Source organism: Bufo gargarizans, chromosome 4, assembly GCF_014858855.1.
Source record: "Bufo gargarizans isolate SCDJY-AF-19 chromosome 4, ASM1485885v1, whole genome shotgun sequence".
NCBI lineage: Eukaryota > Metazoa > Chordata > Amphibia > Anura > Bufonidae > Bufo > Bufo gargarizans.
Window position 1 is genome coordinate 332836183 of NC_058083.1, and position 19993 is coordinate 332856175.

General features: G+C 42.5%; 1 protein-coding gene across 3 annotated transcripts in view; it reads left to right on the forward strand.

Annotated features, from left to right (window-relative positions):
* Positions 1-15973, forward strand: part of PCMT1 (protein-L-isoaspartate (D-aspartate) O-methyltransferase) — a 33182-nt gene extending 17209 nt beyond the window's left edge. The window contains exons 5-8 of one of the 3 annotated variants that reach the window (XM_044289812.1): positions 3223-3343; positions 5567-5652; positions 7343-7568; positions 15205-15973. In XM_044289812.1, coding sequence (XP_044145747.1) covers positions 3223-3343; positions 5567-5652; positions 7343-7522 — 387 coding nt within the window. In that variant the 3' untranslated portion in view covers positions 7523-7568; positions 15205-15973. The remainder of the gene's footprint in view (positions 1-3222; positions 3344-5566; positions 5653-7342; positions 7569-15204) is intronic. The other 2 variants (XM_044289810.1, XM_044289811.1) reach the window with 2 other exon arrangements.
* Positions 15974-19993: the final 4020 nt, after the last annotated feature.

Sequence of the window (19993 nt, forward strand, 5' to 3'; positions counted from 1 at the left end):
CTACTTTCACCGTTTATTGCTCGGTCATGGAACTTACCACCCAAATTAATTTTACCTCCTTTTTTTTTCTCACTAATAGAGCTTTCATTAGGTGGTATTTTATTTGCTGCTGACATTTTTAACTTTTTTTGTTATTATTCGACATTTTTCACTTACAGTTGTAACATAAAAAAAAAACATTTCTATATAAATTTTTCTCAAAATGTATTGTTCTACATGTCTTTGATAAAAAAAATGGTTTGGGTAAAAGTTATAGCGTTTAAAAAACTATGGTACAAAAATGTGAATTTCCGCTTTTTGAAGCAGCTCTGACTTTCTGAGCACCTGTCATGTTTCCTGAGGTTCTACAATGCCCAGACAGTAAAAGAAAACCACAAATGACCCCATTTCGGAAAGTAGACACCCTAAGGTATTCACTGATGGGCATAGTGAGTTCAAAGAACTTTTTACTTTTTGTCACGAATTACCGGAAAATGATGATTTTTTTTTTTTTTCCCTTATAAAGTCTCATATTCCACTAACTTGTGACAGAAAATTACTAATTCTAGGAACTCGCCATGCCCCTCACGGGGTGTCTTCTTTCCAAAATGGGGTCACTTGTGGGGTAGTTATACTGCCCTGGCATTTTAGGGGCCCTAATGCATGAGAAGAAGTCTGGAATCAAAATGTTTAAAAAATGCCCTGTGAAATCATAAAGGTGCTCTTTAGAATGTGGGCCCCTTTGCCCACCTAGGCTGCAAAAAAGTGTCACACATGTGGTATCGCCGTACTCGGAAGAAGTAGGGCAATGTGTTTTGGGGTGTATTTTTACATATACCCATGCTGGCTGAGAAATATCTCTCTAAAAGTCAACTTTCCCCATTATTTTTTTTTATACAAAGTTGTCATTATAGAAAGATATTTCTCTCACCCAGCATGGGTATATGTAAAAAGACACCCCAAAACACATTGCCCTACTTCTCCTGAGTACGACGATACCACATGTGTGACACTTTTTTGCAGCCTAGATGCGCAAAGCGGCCCAAATTCCTTTTAGGAGGGCATTTTTAGACATTTGGATTCCAGACTTCTCACGCTTTAGGGCTCCTAAAATGCCAGGGCAGTATAAATACCCCACATGTGACCCCATTTTGGAAAGAAGACACCCCAAGGTATTCCGTCAGGGGCATGGCGAGTTCAAAGAATTTTTTTTTTTTTTTGGCACAAGTTAGTGGAAATTGATTGTAAGGAAGGAAAAAAAAAGTCTCCCTTTCCGCTAACTTGGGACAAAACGTTCAATCTTTCATGGACTCAATATGCCCCTCAGCGAATACCTTGGGGTGTCTTCTTTCCGAAATGGGGTCACATGTGGGGTATTTATACTGCCCTGGCATTTTAGGGGCCCTAAAGCGTGAGAAGAAGTCTGGAATAAAAATTTCTAAAAAATTTTACGCATTTGGATTCCGTGAGGGGTATGGTGAGTTCATGTGAGATTTTATTTTTTGTCACAAGTTAGTGGAATATGAGACTTTGTAAGAAAAAAATATAAATAAATTTCCGCTAACTTGTGCCAAAAAAATGTCTGAATGGAGCCTTACAGGGTGGTGATCAATGACAGGGGGGGTGATCAGGGAGTCTATATGGGGTGATCAATCCCTGTAAGGCTTCATTCAGACGTCCGTTTGTGTTTTGCGGATCCGCGGTGTCAGTGTTTTGCGGATCCACAAAACACAAACGGACGTCTGAATGGAGCCTTACAGGGGGGTGATCAGGGAGTCTATATGGGGTGATCACCACCCTGTCATTGATCACCCCCCTGTAAGGCTCCATTCAGACGTCCGTATGTGTTTTGCGGATCCGATCCATGGATCCGCGAAACACAAACGGACGTCTGAATGGAGCCTTACAGGGGGGTGATCAGGGGTTAATAAGTGACGGGGGGGGGGCGTGTAGTGTAGTTTGGTGCTACTTATTACAGAGCTGCCTGTGTCCTCTGGTGGTCAATCCAAGCAAAAGGGACCATCAGAGGACTAGGTAGCAGGTATATTAGACGCTGTTATCAAAACAGCGTCTAATATACCTGTTAGGGGTTAAAAAAATTGCATCTACAGCCTGCCAGCGAACAATCGCCGCTGGCAGGCTGTAGATCCACTCGCTTACCTGCAGTTCCTGTGAACGCGCGCGCCTGCGTGCGCGCGTTCACAGGAAATCTCACGTCTCGCGAGATGACGCATAGATGCGTGACTGTGTGAGCCGCCTCCGGAACGCGATCCTGCGTTAGGCGGTCCAGAGGCGGTTAAACTAATACTTTGTTGAAGCACCTTTTGATTTTATTACAGCACTCAGTCTTTTTCAGTATAAGTCTATCAGCATGGCACATTTTGACTTGGCAAGATTTGCCCACTCTTCTTTGCAAAAACACTCCAATGTAACTTGTTAGATTTTGCACACAATTATGTAAAAACGAAACCCAAAACCTGCCAGAATTGCTGGTTTTTCTTTTGTTTTTTCAAGGGGTTAATTACTTTGCCCAGTTTATAATCATCTGCAAAAAAATATTTTACTGTGCAATCCGTCTACAAGGTAACTTATAAATTCACTAAAGAAACTGTGGCCCAATACTGACCCCTGTGGTACCCCACCGGTGACGGTGACCCAATCTAGGTGTCTACTGTTAACAACCACCCTCTGTTTTCTATCACTGAGCCATTTTATATACTAACCTTTTATATGGCACAATATCAAATGCTTTGGAGAAATCGTGGTATATGCCATCCATTGAGTCACCCTGGTCCAGCCTAGAACTCATCTCTTCATAGAAATGTATTAGATTAGTTTGGCAGGACCGATCTCTCATAAACCCATGCTGATACGCCTAGTGTACCATAGGTCCCCCTGACCAATTTGCTTAATGATCAGATTGCTCATTAATTTATCACTAGACATTGACCTGTTAAGTTTTTCTTTTCCACATCACTATCTATATTAATGGTTGATGAAACAACATAACAGGAAAACCCACAAATGACAAACTCCTCGTGTCGTTGGGGCACAGTATTGTGCCATAATGTGGGAAATATTTTAAGTGTTTTTTATATTGATGTATTTAATGTTTTGTTTTGTTTTTTTTTGCATTTTTGTTTGCTTTTTGGGGTTTCTGGAGTTTTCATGAAGTTGAAGGCACACTACTTTATTTGCTTCATATATTCATAGTAATATTTCTATATATTTTATTTTACTCAGGTTGGCGCCAAGGGTAAAGTCGTAGGAATTGATCACATTAAGGAGTTAGTAGACGATTCTATAAATAATGTGAAAAAAGACGACCCGTTGTTACTGTCTTCTGGTCGAGTGAATCTCTTGGGTAAGTGTCATGTGCATTCTCAGTTTATGGACGTAAGTGCTGTTTTACATGCATATATAAAAGCGCAGGTATTATATATGAAGCGTCCCTGCAGCTGCCGGAGGTATAGACTCTGACAAGCGCTAGTAATGGCTGTAAAAATTCATGTTCTGCAAATCCTGGATTAAACAGCCAGGTGGTGTTTTACATCCATATTAAAGGGAGACGGACTGCGGGGGACGTGTTAACCACTTTGTTACTACAGTATTGCACTCCGCACTGGTTTATTAGTGTCTTTTTTTTATTTGCCTATATTGGTATCTGTGTGGCAGATCATGCCATTTCCACTGTGGACACACCCTTTTCTTCCTTGGCTGCTGCACAGCGTCTCATGCCTGTGCGGTAAGATCACAGCATGTCGCATAGTGGTGTGACCAGTTTGGTGTCCATTTTTTCGGATTGGAAAGCTAGTAATTGGTTGCAAAGACCCAAATGTCATCCCAAGATAAGAGAAATTGAAGATTTAAGTAAAATAAGTAGATAACTACGGCAAAGAAAGTCCTTACATACAACAGTCAGTAATAGATGCTGGAAGCTGTAAATCACTTTCTATGATGAGGACAGAAGCTTCTTCAGGGTCTTGTATAGTACTATGTGTAATATGAAATAAATAAGGGAAGCTTATCCTGGCAGAGGGCAGTACAGGAGATGTCGTACCGCGCTATACTGTAAAGAGGAGCTACCGGACAACCAGTACAGGTGGTTTTACCAGAGAAATGGTCAGATCTGATGTTGAGTCTAGTTTCAACTTAGCCCGGGAAAAAAAAATGTAAGTTGAAGATACTGTATTCGTAGACCATTGTATCTTGAGGGATCACTATAACGATTACCATAAATGTTTGTGTGTTGTCCTCTTTGGAAGACTTTACAGTGTATAATAGGATCTTAGAGTGTATGTGTGTGTGTGTGTATGTGTGTGTGTGTGTATATATATATATATATATATATATATATATATATGTGTATTGCTTTGTATATTGACATCTACATGGCAACACCTAGTGAGAGCCTTAGAATGATTACAGTTAAGGTCCCGTTTTGTCGACTGCAAACAGCGGGTCTGCAGTATACGGGCTCTGATCCATGAATGGGTCCGCAATCTGCAAGATACAAAGGCATGGATTGGGAGCACTACGAATCGCTTCCTGGGATATCAGTCCATGCCTCCACACCGCATAAAAAAATAGAACATTTTCTATTGTTTTGCGGTGCTGAACGTATGTTGCAGATCAGACCCATTCAAGTAAATGGGTCCGCAAATGGCGTACACTCCGTCAGTACCCCTGCATTGCAGTCCGCAGCACGGGCATGGGGCACTTGAGTGAGTCTAATGAGCAAGTGATACAAGGAATAAGCTCATTGTAATGAGTGTTTCAGTATTTTATGCAGCAGTGGCTAGGACAGTGTGGATCTGCTGACCAGTGACCTTTTTAAATAGTATTTAATTTACGCACTTATATATCGCTGACCTATTTAGCAGCGCTTTACAGACATTTTCATCAAGCTGTCCCCAATAGGTCTCACAATCTAAGTTCCTTATCAGTATGTGTTTGTAATGTGGGAGGAAACCCGGGGAGAACCTACAAACTCCATGCAGATATTGTCCTTGGCCAGATTTGAGCTTAGGACCCCAGTGCTGTAAGCTGACTAGCCGGTGCTAACCACTGAGCCACCATACACATTACCTTCATTTTTATAGTGTTAAAGATGTCATGTCACCACTCCTGACACGTCTGTTTTAGTAAATAATTGTACTCCACATGAAATGACAAATCTGGAGCATCTGATAAAATTCCAACCAGGAGACCCCTACAGCTGTCACTTGGAGCAGAGGGGAGGGGCGCTTCCTAGTTAAGTTGTGCCTTAACCAGAACCTTTGCAGAATAAAAGTTCATATTCTCACTACCCCTGATGATAAAAGCTCACAAAAGGTATGCTTTTTTTTTTTCTGCTCTTTCCCTCCCCTGCATAGGGCTCTGTCAGCAGTTTAGCATCGTCAAAACGACTGACAGTTGGTCTTTAAGTTCCCCAAAAGCAAGCATAGTTGTTAAAAATGGTAATAGATTTTAGCAACTTGCATTAGAAAGTTGGATCACTTTCATTACACAGTATTTAAGCACAATTACCATAAATTTTACACCGCCATCTAAATAGCAATATTCTAAACTTTTTGTGTATCTCTAGTTGGAGACGGACGCATAGGTCATCCAGAAGAAGCACCTTATGATGCTATTCACGTTGGAGCTGCTGCGCCAGTTGTGCCACAAGCTGTAAGTATTCTGTTTTCCTTAGTACAGAGCAATTTAATGACCAGAAACTAGAAGAACAATCGGTTGCTGTTAGAAAGAATTGTAAATTGCTTCTTGGTTCTTCCTGTCACATTTCTTAAGATGCAATTATAAGAAATGTTTTGCTTCCAACTTGAAAACTGAAAAATTAGCGTTTCAATGGACTGTGTCCTTAAAAAGTATATCCTATTTAAAAAATCATGATATGCGGTACTGTCGCTATAAATAAAAAGGAAAAGGGTAATTGTGACCCTTTTACACATTCTTCTGTAAAGCTAAACATATGAAGTCAATGCCAATAAGTAAATTTCTCCTTTTTGCAGAAACAGGAGGCTGACATTTTTGGGAGATTTACTAAGCTAAATGCACCAGAATTCGATTTGCGGCATCTGTCAAAGCTTACCCTGTCTAAATATTAGGCAGGATTAGAAATCCTGGGGTTGTGCAGTGGTATAATATTGACGGCCTATCCTCAGGTCATAAATATCAGATCGGCAGGAGTCCTCTATGCATTCAACTGCTTCCCAGCCTCCTCTTCTGCTCTGCGTGACAGCTGTAGTGGCCTTTTTAGTTGGGTGCTGCAACTGTCACTCAGAACAGAGGGGAGGGACTGTGCAGCAGCTCAATGCATGGAGGAAACTCTGGCAGAAAGTTCATATTCACACTAGTTGGTGTGTGTCTGTCTGTTCTGCTCTCCCCAGCCCCTGCCTATTGCTGTCATGGTGCTAGCATGGTCGGTATTGTTGATATAGACCCCCTTTTAAGGAACATCCACCTAATGCGAATGGAAGTTGCTAAATTTAATTAGTAATTTTTTCCAATATCCCATAAGACTTAATGGTGTATTGGAGCTGTGCTGTACTGTACCTTCTTATAAATCAAAGAAATGGTCCATCAGAGCAATGCTATGGAGCTATTCGTCCCTAAAGCATTGCTGCTAGAGAATAGAACTGTAATATGTGTCCAAACTTAGACTACTTTCACTTTTGTGGCAGAGCATCTGCTCCACCAGAACAGCCTGCCAGAGTTCTCTGATCCAGCATTGCAGGATGGTACCAGAAGGCCCGCCAGCCCCATTAACTATAATAGGGTCGGGCAGACATCCTACCACAACTCAGCAAAGCCGAGAATGGGCCAGACAGGAAACTGCTGTGCGCAGTGGTTTTTGTCCGGCCGATTCCTGGCTGTACCGCATATGTGAAACTAGCCTAAGGTAGAGTGCATACAGGGGATTCTGTGTCTCCATACACCTGGCTGTACTGTGTGCATGTGGCCTTACATCTGCATTCTGGGCCCTTCCATTGTATTGCCTCTTTTTCCCAGTTTTAGTACTTTAGAAATAGTTCCTGTGGCTCGTTTGTGTATGGCTGAAGTCGTTCCATGTGTACGTTTATTATCTGTTATGCTAACAGAAGAGATCCGGATCCTGGTGGACGGCTGCAGTGAATTCAGGTTCTCCGCAGCTGCCCATAGACAGAGAAATCTGTTAATGGGCTTTGGAGAATTAGATTTTCTGTAGTCATTATTCACATCACTAAAAATGTAGTCTGGGTAGCTCCACTTAAAATATGCTGATCCATTCTTATCATTTGTCACCTCTGTCACAACGGTCTGCTCAGTGCCAGCAATATTCTGTCTTACTTAATTGAAATGTGTGCTTTGGCTCTTCCAGCTTATAGATGAGCTTAAACCTGGAGGACGACTAATCCTACCCGTCGGCCCGGCTGGAGGAAACCAAATGTTGGAGCAATATGATAAGTTAGAAGATGGAAGTGTCAAAATGAAACCCCTGATGGGGGTGATCTATGTGCCTTTAACAGACAAAGAAAAGCAATGGTCAAGGTGGAAGTGATTTTCTGTCCCACTCTTTCTCCTTCCAGTTACACACAAGGTGAAAGGTCTGGATATTAGCAGATAACTGGAATGACTGCATTTGCTGCCGTCACTGCTCTCTGCTACTTCCATACCATTTAACACTAGCACGACCATAGCGTGTGAGACTAAACTGCAACACATACAAATAAATGATCTGCATGGCTTCTGGGAGGGTCCACATGCCAGTTAACACTTCATACAGGTTGTCATGTCTAGCTCTGCTTTTTGTTCATGCATCATGTTCATGTTTTTACTTAATTCAGCATTTGGTTTTACCAGTTAAAACTACAAGGCTCAGGTGTTGGAAATGGCACCTGTCCATGATTATAATTATTATTTTTGGCAAATTTTTTATGTAGCCTGGCTTGTGCAGTGTGGAGAGAGTGCGCTAGGGATTGGTGGCGGTCTCCGCTTCAGACTTTTGATATATATTTGACTTATCGGAAGTAAAAAAAAAAAAGTTAAAGGGGTTGTCCAGGTTCAGAGCTGAACCTGGACATCCCTCCATTTTCACCCCGGCAGCCCCCCTGACATGAGCATCGGAGCAGTTCATGCTCCGATGCTCTCCTTTGCCCTGCGCTAAATCGCGCAGGGCAAAGGCATTTTTCTGAGTTCCGGTGACATACCGGGCTCTCTATGGGGCTGACAGGCAGGCCGGTGACGTCACCGAACACACTGCTGGGCGGAAGTTACCGCCCGGCAGTGTGTTATTGTAAACACAAGAGCCTGTGCCCTGCGCGATCTAGCGCAGGGCACGGGAGCGCATCGGAGCATGAGATGCTCCGATGCCAGGCTCAGGAGGGCTGCCGGGGTGAAAATAAGGGTATGTCCGGGTTCAGCTCTGAACCCGGACAACCCCTTTAATGGACCACCAGTGTGAAAGTAGCCTAAGGCCCCTTTCACACGGGCGACTTTTCCGTGCGGGTGCGATCCGTGCGGCGAACGTATGGCACCCGCACTGAATCCTGACCCATTAATTTCTATGGGGCTGTGCACATGAGTGTTGTTTTTAACGCATCACTTGTACGTTCAGTGCAAATCGCAGCATGCTCTATAATGTCCGATTTTGACGTGACGCAGGCCCCATAGAAGTGAATGGGGTGTGTGAAAATCGGATGGCATCCGCAAGCAAGTACGGATGCCATGCGATTTGCACGCATGGTTGCTAGGAGACCATCGGGATGGAGACCCGATCATTATTATTTTCCCTTATAACATGGTTATAAGGGAAAATAATAGCATTCTGAATACAGAATGCATAGTAAACCAGCGCTAGAGGGGTTAAAATAAAATAAAAAATAATTTAACTCACCTTAGTCCACTTGTTCGCGAAGCCGGCATCTCCTTGTGTCTCCGCTGCTGATGAACAGGACCTGGGATGAGCTGCTCCATTAAATAGAGCTTAAGGACCTTCGATGACGTCACTCCGGTCATCACATGATCTTTTACCATGGTGAATCACCATGGTAAAAGATCATGTGACGTACCATGTGATGACCGGAGTGACGTCATCGAAGGTCCTTAACCGGTATTTAATGGAGCAGCTCATCCCAGGTCCTGTTCATCAGCAGCGGAGACACAAGGAGATGCCGGCTTCGCGAACAAGTGGACTAAGGTGAGTTAAATTATTTTTTATTTTATTTTAACCCCTCTAGCGCTGGTTTACTATGCATTCTGTATTCAGAATGCTATTATTTTCCCTTATAACCATGTTATAAGGGAAAATAATACAATCTTCAGAACATCAATCCCAAGCCCGAACTTCTATGAAGAAGTTCGGGTTTGGGTACCAAACATGCGCGATTTTTCTCACGCGAGTGCAACGCATGACAATGTTTTGCACTTGCGCAGAAAAAATCGCGCATTTTCCCGCAACGCACCCGGCTCTTAGCCGGGCCAAAAAAATGACGCCCGTGTGAAAGAGGCCTAAGAATAAATAATCACCTATCCACTGCTAGTTTGCCAGAAGGGAAGTTTCAGTTTCTCCTGCTTGGAGTGACACTTGAAAATGCATATTGGTGATTTTGGGGAGTCCAGCCCAGGAGAATGAGGCACCACCCAGCCCCTCTAATTTCAATATAACAAACACTTTGTTCTTCTGAATTAGGAGGCAGTTTTTACGGTACATCAGCTATGAACAGACTTTGGTGACATCAGGATCAACTTTTCATTTTTTTAGGTGTATTTTAACCCCTTAAGGACACAGGGCGTACAGGTACGCCCTTGTGCCCTGGTACTTAAGGACACAGGGCGTACATGTACGCCCTGTGCATTTTCGATCACTGCCGTGCGGCTGGCAGTGATCGGAACCCGGTGCCTGCTCAAATCATTGAGCAGGCACCTAGGCTAAATGCGCGGGGGGGTCCCGTGACCCCCCCATGTCGGCGATCGCGGCAAACCGCAGGTCAATTCAGACCTGCGGTTTGCTGCGATTTCTGCAGTTTCTGATCCCCGCGGTCCCTGACCGCGGGGATCAGAAACTTTTGCATTTGTAAAATATAAATGTATCCCTCCCCCCTGCACCCCTTAGTGATTTTTGCCCGGTGGGAGGTGCAGGGGGAGGGTTGCGGGCGGTGCGGGCGGTGCGGGAGGCGGGCGGTGCGGTAGGCGGGATCGCGATCCCCCGCCCGCCTCCCATTGCGTAATCGTTGGCGTCTAGTGGGTTATACCAGGGTGCCAGCACATTGCTGGCACCCTGGTATAAACGGCTGACATCGGTGATGCGATGTCAGCCGTTTAACCCTTTCCATACAGCGGTCCGTACGGACCGCTGTATGGAAAAGGTTAACAGTAAGAGGGAGCTCCCTCCCTCTCCGATCGGGGGGCTGCTGTGCCTTTGCAGCCCCCCGATGGGAGAGGGAGAGAGCTCCCAGGCAGCCCCCCCAAGCCCCGTCCTTACCCTTCCCCGTCTGCGAAGTTCTGGCCACTACTGAGCAGACGGGGAAGGTTCCCATGGCAACAGGACGCCTCTCAGGCGTCCTGCTGTCCATGGTGCTGAACAGATCTGTGCTGAAAGCATAGATCTGTTCAGTGTAAGTAAAATACAGTTACAGATACCTATATAGGTTCTGTACTGTATTTTACAGACATCAGACCCACTGGATCTTCAAGAACCAAGTGGGTCTGGGTCAAAAAAAAAGTGAAAAAAGTGAAAAATAAAGTAAAAATCAAAAAACACATTTATCACTGATTAAAAATGAAAAAAATAAAATTCCCTACACATGTTTGGTATCGCCGCGTCCGTAACGACCTGATCTATAAAACGGTCATGTTACTTTACCCGAACGGTGAACGCCATAAAAATAAAAAATTAAAAACTATGATGAAATTGGAATTTTGCCCACCTTACTTCCCAAAAAAAGGTAATAAAAGTGATCAAAAAAGTCGCATCTACGCCAAAATTGTAACAATCAAACCGTTATCTCATCCCGCAAAAATCATACCCTACCCAAGATAATCGCCCAAAAACTGAAAAAGTTATGGCTCTTAGACTATGGAAACACTAAAACATGATTTATTTTGTTTCAAAAATGAAATCATTGTGTAAAACTTACATAAAAAAAAAAGTATACATATTAGGTATCGCCGCGTCCGTATTGAACGGCTCTATAAAAATATCACATGAACTAACCCCTCAGATGACCACCGTAAAAAAATTAAAATAAAAACGGTGTAAAAAAAGCCATTTTTTGTCATCTTCCGTCACAAAAAGTGTAATAGCAAGCAATCAAAAAGTCATGTGCACCCCAAAATAGTGCCAATCAAACCGTCATCTCATCCCACAAAAAATGAGACCCTACTTAAGATAATCGCCCAAAAATTTAAAAAACTATGGCTCTTAGACTATGGAGACACTAAAACATTTTTTTTGTTTTAAAAATGAAATTATTGTGTAAAACGTACATAAATAAAAAAAATTGTATACATATTGGGTATCACCACGTCCGTGACAACCTGCTCTTTAAAATTACGTCATGATCTAACCTGTCAGATGAATGGTGTAAATAACAAAAAAAAAAAACGGTGCCAAAAAAGCAATTTCTTGTTACCTTGCCGCACAAAAAGTGTAATATAGAGCAACCAAAAATCATATGTACCCTAAACTTGTACCAACAAAACTGCCACCCTATCCCGTAGTTTCTAAAATGGGGTCACTTTTTTGGAGTTTCTACTCTAGGGGTGCATCAGGGGGCTTCAAATGGGACATGGTGTCAAAAAAACCAGTCCAGCAAAATCTGCCTTCCAAAAACCGTATGGCATTCCTTTCCTTCTGCGCCCTGCCGTGTGCCCGTACAGCGGTTTACGACCACATATGGGGTGTTTCTGTAAACTACAGAATCAGGGCCATAAATAATGAGTTTTGTTTGGCTGTTAACCCTTGCTTTGTAACTGGAAAAAAAATATTAAAATGGAAAATCTGCCAAAAAAGTGAAATTTTGAAATTGTATCTCTATTTTCCATTAAATCTTGTGCAACACCTAAAGGGTTGACAAAGTTTGTGAAATCAGTTTTGAATACCTTGAGGGGTGTAGTTTCTTAGATGGGGTCACTTTTTTGGAGTTTCTACTCTAGGGGTGCATCAGGGGGGCTTCAAATGGGACATGGTGTAAAAAAAACTGTCCAGCAAAATCTGGCTTCCAAAAACCATACGGCGCACCTTTCCCTCTACGCCCTGCCGTGTGCCCGTACAGCAGTTTACGGCCACATATTGGGTGTTTCTGTAAACTACAGAATCAGGGCCATGAATAATGAGTTTTGTTTGGCTGTTAACCCTTGCTTTGTAACTGGAAAAAAAATATTAAAATGGAAAATCTGCCAAAAAAGTGAAATTTTGAAATTGTATCTCTATTTTCCATTAAATCTTGTGCAACACCTAAAGGGTTGACAAAGTTTGTGAAATCAGTTTTGAATACCTTGAGGGGTGTAGTTTCTTAGATGGGGTCACTTTTTTGGAGTTTCTACTCTAGGGGTGCATCAGGGGGGCTTCAAATGGGACATGGTGTAAAAAAAACTGTCCAGCAAAATCTGGCTTCCAAAAACCATACGGCGCACCTTTCCCTCTACGCCCTGCCGTGTGCCCGTACAGCAGTTTACGGCCACATATTGGGTGTTTCTGTAAACTACAGAATCAGGGCCATGAATAATGAGTTTTGTTTGGCTGTTAACCCTTGCTTTGTAACTGGAAAAAAAATATTAAAATGGAAAATCTGCCAAAAAAAGTGAAATTTTGAAATTGTATCTCTATTTTCCATTAAATCTTGTGCAACACCTAAAGGGTTAACAAAGTTTGTAAAATCAGTTTTGAATACCTTGAGGGGTGTAGTTTCTTAGATGGGGTCACTTTTATGGAGTTTCTACTCTAGGGGTGCATCAGGGGGCTTCAAATGGGACATGGTTTCAAAAAAACTGTCCAGCAAAACATGCCTTCCAAAAACCAAACGGCGCACCTTTCACTCTACGCCCCGCTGTGTGGCCGTACAGTAGTTTACGGCCACATATGGCGTGTTTCTGTAAACGGCAGAGTCAGGGCCATAAAGATACAGTCTTGTTTGGCTGTTAACCCTTGCTTTGTTAGTGGAAAAAATGGGTTAAAATGGAAAATTAGGCAAAAAAATGAAATTCTCAAATTTCATCCCCATTTGCCAATAACTCTTGTGCAACACCTAAAGGGTTAACAAAGTTTGTAAAATCAGTTTTGAATACCTTAAGGGGTGTAGTTTCTTAGATGGGGTCACTTTTATGGAGTTTCTACTCTAGGGGTGCATCAGCGGGCTTCAAATGGGACATGGTGTCAAAAAACCAGTCCAGCAAAACATGCCTTCCAAAAACCAAACGGCGCACCTTTCACTCTACGCCCCGCTGTGTGGCCGTACAGTAGTTTACGGCCACATATGGGGTGTTTCTGTAAACGGCAGAGTCAGGGCAATAAAGATACAGTCTTGTTTGGCTGTTAACCCTTGCTTTGTTAGTGGAAAAAATTGGTTAAAATGGAAAATTAGGCAATAAAATGAAATTCTCAAATTTCATCCCCATTTGCCAATGACTCTTGTGCAACACCTAAAGGGTTAACAAAGTTTGTAAAATCAGTTTTGAATACCTTGAGGGGTGTAGTTTATAGAATGGGGTAATTTTTGGGTGGTTTCTATTATGTAAGCCTCGCAAAGTGACTTCAGAGCTGTAGTATTCCCTAAAAATTGGGTTTTTGTAAATTTCTGAAAAATTTCAAGATTTGCTTCTAAACTTCTAAGCCTTGTAACATCCCCAAAAAATAAAATATCATTCCCAAAATAATTCAAACATGAAGTAGACATATGGGGAATGTAAAGTCATCACAATTTTTAAGGGTATTACTATGTATTACAGAAGTAGAGAAACTGAAACTTTGAAATTTGCTAATTTTTCCCAATTTTTGGTAAATTTGACATTTTTTTATGCAAAAAAAAATATTTTTTTTAACTTTATTTTACCAGTGTCATGAAGTACAATATGTGACGAAAAAACAATCTCAGAATGGCCTGGATAAGTCAAAGCGTTTTAAAGTTATCATCACTTAAAGTGACACTGGTCAGATTTTCAAAAAATGGCCTGGTCCTAAGGTGTAAAAAGGCTGTGTCCCTAAGGGGTTAAGGCATAATTAAAAAAAATACAGATTATTTACATTGGAATGGATTTACTAAAGCTGTACGCTGGTTTTCTGGGAACACAAAGTTGACATTTTCTACCATTCACTGCACTTTTAAAAATACAAGTTGGGTGGGATTTGGCTAGACAAATTTGAATAATGTATGCCAGAATTCTCTGCCAGCCCATAGCATGATTATATTTAAGTATGTGTCATACGGAAAGCAGAAGGTGCAACACATTTTGTTGAGTGGCCTGCCCCTCCGCCATAACTATTATTTTAGTTCTGCTCTATTGAGATACAGTATAAATACAATAGGCCCTAGATGTGCTGAAAATGTTTTTTGCTGTGGCACCAAATGCTGCAATTAAAAAACAAAAAAAAAAAACTTGGCTTGAGCCTTCAGTTTACTACATGTTTGTTTTATTTTAATAACAAGTGATTTATTACTATTACATGCTTTTTTATTTGCTTATGGCTTTGCTTCTACCAAATATTATCAGATTTGTAGCTATGGACCTGGCTGACCCTTTGCATGTGCACTTGGCAGCTGAAGGCATCTGTGTCGGTCTCATGGTTATATGTGCCCGCATTACTTAGAAAATGTTTTAGTGCAATTGTGCCTCTAGGAGCAACAGGGGTGTTGCCATTACACCTAGAGGCTGTGCTCTCTCTACAACTACCACCCCTTCTCCACTTTGATTGGCAGGACCAGGCATGATGATGATTTCACTGACTGGTTCTGTCAAAGTGCAGAGAGTGGCGGCAGTTGCAGGGAGAGCAGAGCCTCTAGGTGTAACTGTAACGCCCCCATTGCTCCTAGAAGCTCATTTGCATATATTAAAACATCATTTTTCTATGAAATGTGGGCATGCATGAACATGGGACCAACACAGAAGCCTTCAGCTGCCAAGTGCACATGTAACAGGTCAGTCAGTTTCATAGGTACAAATCTGCTGACAGAGGCCCTTTTAAGTTTTTGAACCATGTTCTTTTTTCCCTGCATGTCTCAGTAACAAACCTATTTCTCTCTACAGGGATGAATTGTAATGGCTCCATCACTCCGATCCAAACATAGTATTATGGTGTGGTGCTCTCCTGCACCTCCAAAAGCTTTTTCTTCAGACTCGTCAGCAGTGCAGCTTCTTTTTGTTTGTTTTTTGACCCTGTTTAATTGGCATGGAATTTTTTTCTTTCTTTTGGGTTTTTAAAATCTAATGTTAAACTGTGCAGATCCCATTTGAAAACTTATTATTTAAGATATATATATATTTTTTTTTTATGTGTTTGAACATGCCGGAGTATCTGACCTAGAGCAGGTACTCGCCATTGTGAACTATTTAAAGAAAAAATGCACATATTTTGTTTCAATTTCTGGATACATTTAAAGTGTACTGTTAGCATCACTGTAAAATGTTCAGCTCGTCACCAAAAGACACTACAATGCATAATGTCACATCTCCGCTATATGCTGCTAAACATCTAGAACTGAACTTCGCCATCAGAGCTTTTGGACGTGCTGTGGTAGAATAGCATGTGGATGCAGTCAGCAGCTTTATCTTAACTCCAGGAAATCTTCATGTCATGTCACGCTTAGCCCTGGACTCAGTGCATCAGAGTGAGCTGTAGACCTGGTCAGACCCAACATGTAGGAAATAGTTTTCATTGAAAAAGGTGGCACTTGGCAGCCTCTGCTACATCCAAGCTTTTCCTGTTCATGCAGTTTATAGTTCACTGCTGTGTAAGCCCTGTTCTCAAACAGTTTATGCAGTTGCGCTTTGCCAAATAAAATACAAAATCCAAGAATGCGTCTTTCCGTCTTTTGTGCAAGTGTGAAAGATTGTGACATGAATGAAAAGATAGTTTCGCTGCATGAAAATTAGGGGGAAATTACTGTTCTGCCTGTTAGCTTGGAAGTAATAACCCACACGTTGTTAGTTTCCCCTTTGTACATTAAATGCTGATGTCTGTGGAACATAGGCCAGAATTTAGAAAACTGCTGGATGCTGGAGCGGGGCACGTTGACGTGTCAGATGCTTGTAATAAGCCGTAGTTTGGATAATGCTCTACTCTCCATTATCACAGGAAGAATCTGACTCCCGCATAACAGTTTTGCATTTAGGTCGGCTGGAAGTACTGTAAATGCTGTATACAAGAAAGGAACCCTTCCATCAAGACTAAGCGGCGGGATAACAGATCTGCCAGTTACAGTAAACTCACTCCTGGGAAACTACTCCCAGTGCCTCCAGTTTTGAGTCTCTGGCTGTGAGATAGTTTACATAAAATATTAGCGAGTAGCATAACTTCAGAGGTTGCCCATACACATCATTAGCCGTCAGCCTCACTGACTATTCTTTCCTATTCACCCATACACATGCATGCTTGGTTCAGCTAAGCATATGTATGTTTTCTCAATGGGTATAGTAGAGTAAGATGCTGTCAGTCACCTTGCCTTGCGCTTACATGGCTCTGTAGCACACCTATACATAACTGTAATGGTACCTTTGTCATATTCTTTAGACATCCAGAAGCAGGAAAAACTATGTTTATTTCGTATGCAAATAAGCACTCGCAAGTGCCCAGGGGCGGTGTTCAGTATGTAGGAGCCCAGGCTGCTGTGCCTTCTTTCAGCGTTACTCCTCCCCAGCCTCTTCCTTTGCCTGCCCTCCTATTCCCTTGTATCATCCCTAGGTCCGGCTGAGATCCTGCGCACTGCCTCGTCGGGGCATGCGCACTGTGATGCCTTTTGTAGGCACCGCATCGCTTTAACTAGTGCGCATGCACTGGCGAACTGCGCAAAACCAGCGGTAAGGGGGCGGACCAGAGGCCCATAGGAAGACGGGAGGAAAGCCGAGCTGCTGTACGGAGCCTGTCACAGACAGGTAAGTATTTTCCCTAGACCCTGCCTCACCTATTTCCACTTTTACAGCTGGGGGCCAGTGTTTGAGGACATTTATGGGACAACTATCTTTGAGCACATAAGGAAAGTGCAGTAGACATCACTTATCTAGACTTAAGTAAGGCTTTTGATACTGTCCCACCTAGAAGGCTTATCAATAAATTGCAGTCTTTGGGCTTGGACTCCCATATTGTTGAATGGATTAAGCAGTGGCTGAGGGACAGACAACAGAGGGTTGTAGTCAATGGAGTATATTCAGACCAAGGTCTTGTTACCAGTGGGGTACCTCAGGGATCTGTTCTGGGATCTATATTGTTTAATATCTTTATCAGCGAAATTGCAGAAGGCCTTGATGGTAAGGTGTGTCTTTTTGCTGATGACAAAGATTTGTAACATGGCTGATATTCCTGGAGGGATACACCAAATGGAAAAGGATTTAGGAAAACTAGAGGAATGGTCAAAAATCTGGCAACTTAAATTTAATGTTGCTAAGTGCAAGATAATGCACCTGGGATGTAAAAACCCAAGAGCAGAATATAAAATCTGTGATACAGTCCTAACCTCAGTATCTGAGGAAAGGGATTTAGGGATCATTATTTCAGAAGACTTAAAGGTAGGCAGACAATGTCATAGAGCAGCAGGAAATGCTAGCAGAATGATTGGGTGTATAGAGAGAGGCATTATCAGTAGAAAGAGGGAGGTGTTCATGCCGCTCTACAGAGCACTAGTGAGACCTCATTTGTAGTATTGTGCGCAGTACTGGAGACCATATCTCCAGAAGGATATTGATACTTTGGAGAGAGTTCAGAGAAGAGCTACTAAACTGGTACATGGATTGCAGGACAAAACTTACCAGGAAAGATTAAAGGACCTTAACATGTATAGCTTGGAGGAAAGACGAGACAGAGGGGATATGATAGAGACTTTTAAATACATACAGGGAATCGACAAGGTAAAAGAGGAGAGAATATTTAAAAAGAAAAACTGCTACAAGAGGACATAGTTCTAAATTAGAGGGGCAAAGGTTTAAAAGTAAAATCAGGCAGTATTACTTTACTGAGAGAGTAGAGGATGCATGGAATAGCCTTCCTGCAGAAGTGGTAGCTGCAAATACAGTGAAGGAGTTTAAGCATGCATGGGATAGGCTTTGACAATCGCCTATTGTGAATGGTGGATCCTGTTATCTATACACAGGTGATATAATTACAGGCAGGAGTAGAACGACAGATAAGCAGATAACTACAGTAAAGTGCTCTGTACAGACCAAAAAGTGGCGCCTATTATTAGGCTTCATATAAGATAGGGCCAGGGGCTATTCATAGTATTCAGTATATTGGGCAGACTAGATGGGCCAAATGGTTATCTGCCGACACATTCTATGAGTTGGAGGCCACTGTTTTGGGGTAACATAACTACCGTTGGGGGCACATAAGTACCGTTTAGGGCCACTGGGGGACATAACTACTGTTTAGGGCCATTGTTTGGGGACCATTACTTGGGGGCACAGATCTACCGTTTGTGGCCACTGTTTTGGAGGCGCATACAGTGAAGAACTTGCGATTTTGCAAGTTCTCCCACTTAGAAATCACGGAGGAGTCTGCAATTCACATTGTAGTTGCATTCCCACTCTGAGAGACAGTAATAAAAAATTCAGGAAATCACATTGTATGATTTGTAAAGAATGGATTTGTTTGAACACCTGAGAAAATCAATGTTAATATTTGGTACAGAAGCCTTTGTTTGCAATTACAGAGGTCAAACGTTTCCTGTAGTTCTTGACCAGGTTTGCACACACTGCAGCAGGGATTGTGGCCCACTCCTTCACACAAATCTCCTCTAGATCTGTCAGGTTTTGGGGTTGTCGCTGAGCAACACAGAGTTTCAGCTCCCTCCAAAGATGTTCTATTGGATTTAGGTCTGGAGACTGGCTAGGCCACTCCAGAACCTTGATATGCTTCTTACGGAGCCACTCCTTGTTTATCCTGGCTGTGTGCTTTGGGTCGTTGTCATGTTGGAAGACTCAGCCACGACCCATCTTCAATGCTCTGACTGAGGGAAGGAGGTTGTTACTCAAAATCTCACAATAACTGGCCCCATTCATCCTCTCCTTAATACAGTGCAGTCGTCCTGTCCACTTCACAGAAAAGCGCCCCCCCCAAGTATGATGTTATGACACCGATGCTTCACAGTAGGGATGGTGTTTTTGGGATGCAACTCGTCCTTTTTCCTCCAAACGAGTGAAGTTTAGACCAAAAAGTTCTACTTTGGTCTCATCTGACCACATGACTTTCTCCCATTCTTCCTCTGGATCATCCAGATGGTCATTGGCAAACTTCAGACGGGCCTGGACATGTGATGACTTGAGCAGGGGAACCTTCTGTGTAATGCATGATTTGAAACCATGGCGGCGTAGTGTTCTACTGACAGTGACCTTTGAAACTGTGGTCCCAGCTCTCTTCAAGTCATTGATCAGCTCCTCCCTTGTAGTTCTGGGGTGATTCCTCAACTTTCTTATCATCAGTGATACCACACGAGGTGAGAACTTGCATGGAGCCCCAGTCCAAGGGAGACTGACAGTCGTCTTTAGCCTCTTCCATTTTCTAACAATTGCTCCAACAGTTGATCTATTTTCACCAAGCTTCTTGCCAATTGCCCCATAGCCCTTTCCAGCCTTGTGGAGGTCCACAATTTTGTCTCTGGTGTCGACAGCTCTTTGGTCTTGCCCATGGTAGTAGTTGGCATCTGACTGACTGTAGAGTGGACAGGTGCTACTAAGTTAGATTAATGAATGCTGTAGAGGTGGACTTTTTAAAGGCACAGTAACAGGTCTTTAAGAGCCAGAATTCTTGCTGTTTCTTAGGTGTTCAAATACTTGTTCAGCAGTGCAAGACAAATTCTTTAAAAATCATACAATGTACAATTTCCAG